Source organism: Oncorhynchus mykiss, chromosome 10, assembly GCF_013265735.2.
Source record: "Oncorhynchus mykiss isolate Arlee chromosome 10, USDA_OmykA_1.1, whole genome shotgun sequence".
NCBI classification, from domain to species: Eukaryota; Metazoa; Chordata; class Actinopteri; order Salmoniformes; family Salmonidae; genus Oncorhynchus; species Oncorhynchus mykiss.
Window position 1 is genome coordinate 21478705 of NC_048574.1, and position 10264 is coordinate 21488968.

Consider the following 10264-nt stretch of genomic DNA (forward strand, 5'->3'; position numbering starts at 1 on the left):
CTTATTTAACGTTAAACGTATTTCCCTGTATTAAAGTCCCTGGCTACTAGGAGCGCCGCCTGGATGAGCGTTTTCTTATTTGCTTATGGCGGAATACAGCTCATTCAAATCTGTCTTAGTGCCAGCCTCTGACTGTGGTGATATGTAAAGAGCTACAAAGAATACAGATGAAAACTCTCTCGGTAGGTAGTGTCGTCTACAGCTTATCATGAGATACTCTACCTCAGGCGAGCAATAGCTCTAGACTTCCTTAGATATTATGCACCAGCTGTTGTATACAAAAATACATAGACTGCCGCCCCTTGTCTTACCAGACACCGCTGTTCTATCCTGCCGGTACATCATATAACCAGCCAGCTGTATGCTGTCGTCGTTCAGTCACGACTCTGAAGCATAAGATGTTTGTTTTTAATGTCCCGTTGGTAGTTTAATCTTCCACGCAACTCGTCGATTTTATTGTCCAAAGATTGCATGTGAACTGTTTTGTTTTGTGTAGATGTGCTTGGCCTCCGAGGCAGGGAAGATGGAGACACAGGACGATACCTGCACCCCACACATCAAAACTGAGACTGTGGTAGAGGAGGCTGGGGACAACACCCCTGATCTTCCTCTCTCCTTTCCCCCGTCTTCCTCCATGCCGACCGATGCTAGTCTCCTGCTGCTCAGAGGCCAAGCAGCCATAATCAAAAGGAAGAAAGACGGCAGCACCAGAGAGGCGCCCAAAGTGGTGGACAAAGACAAGAGCCCTGGTCCCGGCTCACCCAAAAAGACCCTCAAGAAGCGACCTTCATCCGAGTCAGAGTTGGAGAGCCTCTTCTACACTATCGAAGCCGTGGCTAAAGGGGCATGGGGCGATGCCGAGGAGGATATGCCCAAGAAGAAGGCTCGCACTGCCGCCGTTACCATTCTGGTAGAGTCCAGCTCACCCAAAAAGAGGGCCAAGCCCAAAGCCAAGAGGCCCCTGAAGGCTAAGGAAGATGAGAGAAATGTGAAGGACAAAGAGGACGACGGACGCACAGAGCTTCCATTGACAGTGGAGACAGTGGTGAATCCAGCAAGCCCCAAGATAGAGGCTAAGGAGGCCAATATTAGCAGCAGCACGGAGGAGCCCACCTCCCCTCCCAGCCCCCCGCAGATTAAGCACAAAGTCGGGGAGAGGGAACTGGAGGCCAACGCAGAGGGGTGTGGCTCCAGAAAGTCTGAGAGAAGCTGCAAGGGGGCGCTGTACAAGACCCTGGTGTCGGAAGGGATGCTGACCTCACTGAGGGCCAACGTGGACAGAGGTACGCATTAGTAACCCCCCCTACCCTGTCTCCACAATTACTATCTTAATATGCTGCTGATTTATGCCCATTCCGAGCAAGACCCAGGGTTTTAACTTAATTGTACTGGTGGCTACTCTAAAGTAAGTAAGTGTGTGTATGTGTGTGCGTGTTAATTAGGCAAAAGAGGTTCTTTTCGAAGTGCATCTGATGAAGGAGGCTGGATTGACGAGACCTGGGCTTTCTCACAGATGGGACCCAGTAATTTCAAGAAGCTTAAGAAGTCCAAATCCAAAGACGAGACCGCGCCAGGGTGAGTTGTCTGTCCAAGACCAATTTACCCTTATCACTGAAAGATCACTAATGGGAGCAGAATATAGTGAACAGACAATAATCCCATTTCTCAAGGGGCACATTCGTCATGCAAGGATTCACGTTTGTTGTTATTGAAGTGAGTGACGGAAGATTGGCTATGTGCACTCGTGGCTTGTTGCTCTTTGAATTTACGCTGCAAGTCTGTTCTATTAGTGAATTGTTGGATGATGACAAATACTGAAATAAAAATATGTCTATTTCATCACTAGCTCCACTTTCTTTGTGGTGTGATGGAGTCCTCTGTGTCCAAGTTAACATCTTCCTGTGAGGAACCCCTGAAGAGAGAGCAAATAGCCGCTCAGTTTAAGTTATGGGCACCCCATAAGTGTTTGATATTTTTCATTTTGGCACCTCTATAAGCATTAAGAATATTAAGATTGGTTCAGCCCATTAATAGTTTTAGGGGTTCCCAAAAGTGAATGTTTAATTCAAGCCCTTCTTGGATAATGAGCCAGTTCTTAGGCTGATGAACCAATCTTCGGTTTTTGTTTCCTCTTCGGTTTAAGAAAAGTAGACAAACCAAAAACAAAGTTCCCACCACTCAGTAATTAAAATATAGCAACAGTGGAGCTTACTTATCTGATCAAAGCACTCTTGAAACACGCAAGAGGGAACTTGGAAAAAAGCTATTATTGTGTTGGCATTTCTATAGAAATATAAAAATCAACGGGGACAAACAAATGGCACTGTGTTTCCGCATGATGAAGGCCTGGAAAATGGCTGTGGGCATGTTCCTCCTGTATCTAATCAACAACATGTATCACCTTTGCAGTTTGGGGAAACTAGAGGAGGAGTTTGAGAAGAAGTTCAACAGCCTGCCGCAGTACAGCCCTCTGACATTCGACAAAAAGAGCACCGTCGTCACCAAGAAGAAAACTGACATTAGCACCGCACCGGAGGAACAACCTCCGAAACCTGCCAAGGGTGAGCAGAAAATGTCACCGGAATGTTCACCAAAGGTTTCAATATGTTTTAACTCCCCATTCCCATCCATACCCCATACCGCTCATTTTGCTCCTCACTTTCAGAAACCTGACCACTCAATCATGACAACAAAAAAAAAGACCTTGTTACCATTTAACATTGCATGCCATTCTCTGGTCTCTTTTTGTTTCTTTTTTGTTATATCAGGTCAATCTCCATCTCAGAAAAATACTTTATTCCACAAGATTGTTAGCAATTACAAGGAGAAAAAGAAGAAGCCCAATACTTTGGATAAAGGTGAATTAGAGCATCATGTAATGTAATATGTGTGTGCACTATTTAATCCAGTTGTGAATGTTCTTGGCATGATATTTACAAATAGTTGGAGACAATGGATACATTACTCAATGTAAAAATGGACCATGTAAGTACCATACGCTTATATTGCATTATGACCCCTGCTACCATATGCTTACCTCATACCAAAGCCATTATTTTTAAAAGATCACTTGACACAGTAAATCTAGACACTTTGATTTTTAGATACATTTAAAACATTCTCTCTTTAGTTGTTAGCGTAAATGAAAAAGTCATATCCTATGCATGCCATCTAGCAGAACAGGGTTTCGGACAAAACCATTTTTTCAGTCAATTCATGATTTACTTTGATGTTTGGTGCCCAGATCTCAAGTTAGAATTTGAGTGGAAGAATTCTAAAATGGCTCTTTAAAAAAAGATTTGTGCCCCATGTTTCCCCTCTCTTCTCAGACATAGCGATGCGTAGTGACTCCCCCATGTTAGACTCGGCTGCCAAGGCCACCAAGGCAAAGCCGAGCCCAGCCCCCTGTGCCACTGCCATGCTAAACCCAGAAGCCATGGGAACTAGCCCTAGTGTGCCAGTGGGCAGCCAGAAAAGGAAGGCCAGGAAGAGCAAGATCACCCACTTGGTGCGCTCGGCCGACGGCAGGGTATCCCCAGCCGAAGGTGAATGGTCTTTCCTAATAGTTTATTCTGCACATTATCAAATACATTGGATTTAAGTAAATATGTGAGCTAGAAAATGCCAAATGTTTTTTTTAACCATTACAAATTACAGAAACCAGGTAGCAACGAGCGTTGTTCTGTCCATACCATTTTGAATTATCTTCTTTGGTCCATTTTAACACAGAGGACAAAGCCAGGGACCTGACCCCGGAGCAGGATGACAAGCCATTATCCCAAGATACTTTATGCAATGAAACAGGGTGTTACAACGCATCCAAGCAAGAGGAAGCGGACAGGAGCAGTGCACCTGAAGACCTGCCTGCCTTCTTTAGCCTGGCTGCCCTTGCAGAGGTGGCAGCCATGGAGAACATTCACAGGTAGGCAGACTTAAATATATGACATGGGATGCACCTTTGCTTCAAGGTTCTTATGCTTTTAAACTTTTTGAAACCCCCTGTGTTTAAAATTTCTCTGTACACTTTGAATGTGCCATGTTTTATTAGGGCTCCCAAGTAGCGCAGCATCTCAGTGCTAGAGGCATCACTACAGACGCTGGTTCGATTCCAGGCTGTAGCACAACCGGCCGTGATTGGGAGTCCCATAGGGCTGCTCACAATTGGCCCAGCGTCGTTAGGGTTTGGCCGGGGTAGGCCATCATTGTAAATAAGAATTTGTTCTTAACTGACGTGCCTAGTTAAATAAAGGTTAAATAAATACAATTATTACCTTTCAATTTGTGTGCAATTGTAACCAAGATAATCAGGTGCAGAGTTCCTAACTAATTAATTACCTTAATTTACCAATCAAGTACAACGGAGGAGCCAAAGCCTGAAGACACACGGGCCTCCAGGAATTGAGTTTGACATGTCTTCACTAACCAGACAACAAACCATTGGCCCAACACAAATGCCACACCACAAGTCTTTTCCAAGAACAAAAAGTACAGACCTTGATTTGTTAAAACGTCTTATGGCTGGGGGGCAGTATTGAGTAGCTTGGATGTTATATTGCACTTCCTAAGGCTTCCACTAGATGTCAACAGTCTTTAGAACCTTGTTTCAGGCTTCTACTATGAAGGAGGAGGGAATGAGAGCTCTTTCAACCAGGTGTCTGGCATGAGCTGATCACGCACACTCCCGTGTGAGCGACCTACGTTCCATTGCATTTCTGAAGATAAAGGAATTCTCCAGTTGGAACATTATTGAAGATTTATGTTAAAAACATCCCAAAGATTGATTCTATACATCATTTGACATGTTTCTACGGACTGTAACGGAACTTTTTGCATTTTCGTCTGGACCTAGTGATCGCGCCTCATGAATTTGGATTTGTGAACTAAATGCATGAACAACAAAAAGGTATTTGGACATACATTATGGACTTTATCAAACAAAACAAACATTTATTGTGGCACTGGGATTCCTGGGAGTGCATTCTGATGAAGATCATCAAAGGTAAGTGAATATTTATAATGCTATTTCTGACTTCTGTTGACTCCACAACATGGCGGATATTTGTATGGCTTGTTTTTGTGTCTGAGCGCTGTACTCACATTATTGCATGGTTAGCTTTTTCCGTAAACATTTTTTAAAATCTGACACAGCGGTTGCATTAAGGAGAAGTGGATCTATAATTCCATGATTAACACTTTTATCTTTTATTAATGTTTATTATGAGTATTTCTGTAAATTGATGTGGCTCTCTGCAAAATCACCGGATGTAAATATGAACTTTATTCGAACAAAACATACATGTATTGTGTAACATGAAGTCCTATGAGTATCATCTGATGAAGATCATCAAAGGTTAGTGATTCATTTTCTCTATTTCTGCTTTTCTCTCTTTGGCTGGAAAAATGGCTTTGTTTTTCTGTGACTAGGCACTCACCTAACATAATCGTTTGGTGTGCTTTCGTCGTAAAGCCTTTTTGAAATCGGACACTGCGGTGGGATTAACAACAAGTTTATCTTTTAAAATGGTGTAAAATACTTGTATGCTTGATACATGTATGTTTGAGGAATCAGAGATTTCTGTTTGAATTTGGCACCCTGCACTTTCACTGGCTGTTGTCATATCGATCCCGGTAGCGATATCTAAGCCATAAGAAGTTTTAACCTTTACCTTATTCTCTTCCTCCTATCTCAGAGGCCAGCATGTGATTGGTGACAGCCAGAAGAAAGACATGGCCAAGACCCCTTTGCTCATCTCCTGCGCTGACCAATGAAGTGGAGGAGCCTCTTGCCTCCGGCAAAACAAAATAGATGCTCGCTTGTTCGTTTAAACTTTTTAACCTCCAACTCCTCATCCTGTCCTGGAAGGAAGGAAAGAGACAGAATGTGACTCGTTGATGGACCCCTATGTGGTGAAACTAGCTCTAGAGCTCTGGTCTGAGGGGGAAAGAGTGGGTGAACTGACCTTCTCAGTGTTCTCCTGAACCCTTCTCTTGGCAGTAGGAGGTCATATCGCCCCTCATTCCTAGACACTCCTGCCTAGAGGACCCTGTGGAAGAGGAAGACCAGTCCCTGAGAGCATGGCTTCCTTCTCCGTTAGAGGTAGTTGTGTTAACGTGTAACCTTTGTCTGATATTACGCAATTTTAAAGGTCAAGTTTTGCTAACAAAAATTGCATTTAAAAAAAGAAAGGAAATTTACACACGTACGATAACATCTTCCATTTCAACCACACTGTTTCGCAAAGATTCCACCTAGCATACCTCGACGTAGGATGAGTCAGATATTGTGTTTTCCCGCACGCCTTCATGCTTGAACTTAAACTAACACAGCCTGAGTAGATAGTCCTCGTGACTGAAAGGGTTCCAAGATACACAGACCTTACTTGTGTACCTTTAATTTTAATTTGACTATTTAGTGTGGTCTATAGATACAGCAGACCTCTTAACCTTCCAGACCATTAGCTTTTAAGCCATGTAGCAGACACTCTTATCCAGAGCAATTGGGATTAAGTGCCTTGCTCAAGGGCACATCGATTTTTCACCTAGTCGGCTTGGGGATTTGAACCAGCAACCTTTCGGTTACTGGCCCAAAGCTCTTAACCCCTAGGCTACATGCCGCCCATGCACGTTGTAACCACTGTCAACCATTAAGATGCCATCGTCATGTATTCAAAACTGATCTATCCCTAGCCTTCACGCCAGCTTAGCAACTGCTACTACGGTGGTCAGTTTGAACTCAACAGATTGAGGCTCTTGCATTTAAACTTAAGCTTGCGTTTAAGTTTAGATGGGAGGCCTTTGGTTAGCATATTTTCAGTCTTAATCTGCCTGTTTACCTGGTGTTCAACCCTCTACAGTGGGGCTCAATGTGATGACAAGCAAAGTTACTAATAGAATGAATGGTTCTCCATGGCCTTAACTCTCTCATCGCGACCCTAACCGTACCACAACCTCTGCTCTTTATTTCTGACGACCATCCCATCCACTACGCAACCATTCACACAATTCTTACATCCGTTTGAATATACTTGAATGATGAAAATGCATTTTGTGTCAATACTTGATCTTATTGCAGTCTGCGTAGCATCTTCAAGGCTAATCCAAATGTGTGCTACTAGTTTCCTAAGAGTTTTTTAACAGACGCTGCACAAATTTTAGGAGTAGGAGACGCTTTTAAGATGTAACTTTTTCTTAGTAGGGTGATGTGTTTTCCCTCGTTTTGTTTTTCCTATTGGCCTTTTGATATTTTCTTATGCCAAGTAATGGTCCACTCTTAGGCAATCAGAATAATCAAGGTTTTGCTTTTGAACGTATTTCAATAACAAGACAATGGTCATTGCTTTTAACGCATTGTTTAAAAAAAATAAAAATAAAAAGTTTTATTGCATGTTCTAACCGAGGTAGAACAGGCTAGCATCCATTCCATATCCAGATAGCAGATCCTTGTGTCCGTTCTTCTGTTTACAGTGTGTGAGCTGTAGTGGGGGACTCTTGACGTATGCTCTGGGTGTAAGCTAATCAGATGGAGAAAGTAGTGTATGACAAACTCACATTGCAAGTCCCCACCGACATGTCCTCCATGAAGTTACCATATTATTATTACTCTTTTGTTTCCAAGTTGACCAATGCTCCTTTTCTTAGGTTGTGCAGTAAATCACACTTCTCTCCTTGTCTTTTTCTTTTCGAGTTTCTCTTATTACATTGGAGCCTTCTCCTTCACTTAAGAGTTGTGTGCATTATGATGCTGTTGAACTAGATTTTGTATTTCTCCTTTATCTTGTGTTCCCAACCTCAGTGGTCTTTCCTGAGGCCTAGTTAACTGGATTAAGACTGTTGTGAAAAATCTCATACACAAAGTGATGCATCCATGCTTACTGTACCCGTTAAACAAATGTGCACTGAGATGAGGTGCGCTACTTCTAGAAAGGTAGTTTTCACCTTTTTGAGGTAGTATTCTTAAAGCAACTGCATTGCCATTTCTGGGCTATGTCTGAATGATGTGTTCTGTCGGCACAGCATGAACTTTAGAGGCTCTACCCTCTTATTGTCAATGGAGGTATTTCGTCTTGGCTAAGAGATGATAATGCCACAAAGTAGAATAAATGTAAAATATATGGAATAAATCCCTCCAGGATTGGGCTGACTTGTAGAGGGATATGCGCAATGCTGACTCTCTTCGCTGTATTTATTAATTCATCCCTAAAAGCTGACAAACGGACTGTGAACGAGCAGACCTAAAACATGACTTTTGAGCTCAAAAGAAACTTCAACAAACTTTGAAAAATAAATGTAAGACTTTTCAGTTTTGAGAGAATAAATTCAAGGCTGACTAAAACCGTCCAAGCAGTAAACTACACATAGTTATTCCACTGATGGACATCAGTGGTGTTATTTCCCCAAAAAGAGCAGAGATGTACATGCTTATAACAAGTGGTTTTCAGACATTTGCCAAAGAAAGGGGAAAGTTGTATTTTAATGACAATTCTATTGAAAACTAAGGTTAGCATTGCAGTTGCACTGCATTTTCATGGTGTATAGATTTTCAGGTAACAAATATATTATATCAGCACAACTAATCCTATATATCTCATGGGTTTCCTAAGACTTAAACCCCACGTGGGAATGATGTACACTGTACTGATACCTTTCAATGCCTCTTTTTAATAGACAATATTTGCACCTTATGACCCAAACCAAAATGATATCATGATGATCTTAAGATTTTAATTTATCCCCCATTTTCACATAATTCTCCTTTTTAAGAGTGTTTAGCCTTCCTCCATATCATGAGGTAAATGTAAACGATTACACAGGTATTCATGTCTATCTTATGAAATTATGCAGTGAAGTATTCTTTAACTAAGTTGAAAACAAACCCCTTCAAAATCAGCCATTATGTATCACCCTCAGCCTTTTCTAACTAGTATTTAGTATTTTATTATGATTCCCATTAGCTACTGCTAAAGCAGCACCTACTCTTCCCTGGGGTCCACATCTAGAAGATGCCTCTATAAAATTCCTATATGATTAGTTATCAAAATAAATATAGACGATACCCCTTTGTGCTGGTACTGTCTCCTGAATGTAATCGATTTTGTACCTGTATTTTTATAATTCCAATTCAAGTCTTGACTCTACTGTGTATGTATGCGATGGTGGACTGTTTTCACAGGTGAATAGTTTGTTTCAACCTATGGGCCTCATGACGAGTCAGCTGCTGTGCTGTGAACTCTGTGGAGGTGTAATCAACCATGTATATAAACCCTGGATTGTTGATGTTATGGATTGGCCAATGAGAGGTTTTGAAGCCACCAGTCAGCCATATTGGCACTCCTCAGAAAAGCAGTACTCCATAGGAATGAATGGAATTCTACAATATTTAAAGGACACAATTACATGGCCTTTTGTTGTAGTGGGAACAGTAACATTAATACTTTCAAAGAATTGTACTTTAAGGATGTTTCTCACAATTTAATTTAAAAGTATGCATTCATGTGTCTGAATAGAATGAACGTGTCAAACGAATGTAGACATTAAATGCATTTCATTAGCTTCCAAAATATTTTTTACAATGGTGAGGGAGTGCCATGATGGAGGCGCAGTGGCTTCAAAACAGTTCCCTGTGTCAATCAGATTATATATACATCATTGGTTGTAAGTAATTATGACTTACCTGCAAATGTCTTTTAGTAATATGAGAGAGTTTGTTTTTATAATTGTGAGGGACAGTGTCACCCCAGATGGTTTTGTTTCTTCTCTGCAGTTCAATTAGGCTCTCACTTCAGGAAAGGGTGAAACCAGGGACACTCACGCAATTACAAAGAACAATTGCCAAATCCTCTGTATTCAAGTTTATTTATTACAATTTCCTTTTTATAGTTGTTCCTTTAGTTACAAAAATAGAAAAACTGAATATGCACCCAGATAAAAAAGACTATATAAATGTTCTCCCTTTACAGGAATGTAGATCACAGCTTCCCTTTTGTTCTTGTGAAGAGGTGACATCAGATCTAAAGTATGTTTCCTCTGATAGTTTGTACAATGTGTGCTCGATCTTATTTATGTCAATAGTACTGTATCATGACATGTATGGACTTGATTGTTACAGCCCAGTTGTTCAATGCAGCCTTGCCTTACTGAAGCACCTGCTTAGTGAGGGATCCCTTAGCCATCGCCCTCAGCCCCTTCCACTGAGTCGTATGTCATAACACTGTCTGCTGACGCAACTATTATTCCTTGAACACCTATTAAAGTAACCTGTATTAAA

At 41.5% G+C, this 10264-nt stretch overlaps 1 protein-coding gene across 8 annotated transcripts in view; it reads left to right on the forward strand.

Annotated features, from left to right (window-relative positions):
- LOC110533503 (HMG box transcription factor BBX) overlaps positions 1–10264 on the forward strand; it is a 44467-nt gene extending 34203 nt beyond the window's left edge. For 7 of the 8 annotated variants that reach the window (XM_036989900.1, XM_021617777.2, XM_036989903.1 and 4 more), the window contains exons 11-17: positions 497–1283; positions 1443–1575; positions 2410–2561; positions 2769–2858; positions 3330–3545; positions 3730–3922; positions 5691–5860. In XM_036989900.1, coding sequence (XP_036845795.1) covers positions 497–1283; positions 1443–1575; positions 2410–2561; positions 2769–2858; positions 3330–3545; positions 3730–3922; positions 5691–5769 — 1650 coding nt within the window. In that variant the 3' untranslated portion in view covers positions 5770–5860. Of the gene's footprint in view, positions 1–496; positions 1284–1442; positions 1576–2409; positions 2562–2768; positions 2859–3329; positions 3546–3729; positions 3923–5690 lie in introns of all 8 variants that reach the window. The other variant, XM_021617770.2, reaches the window with a different exon arrangement.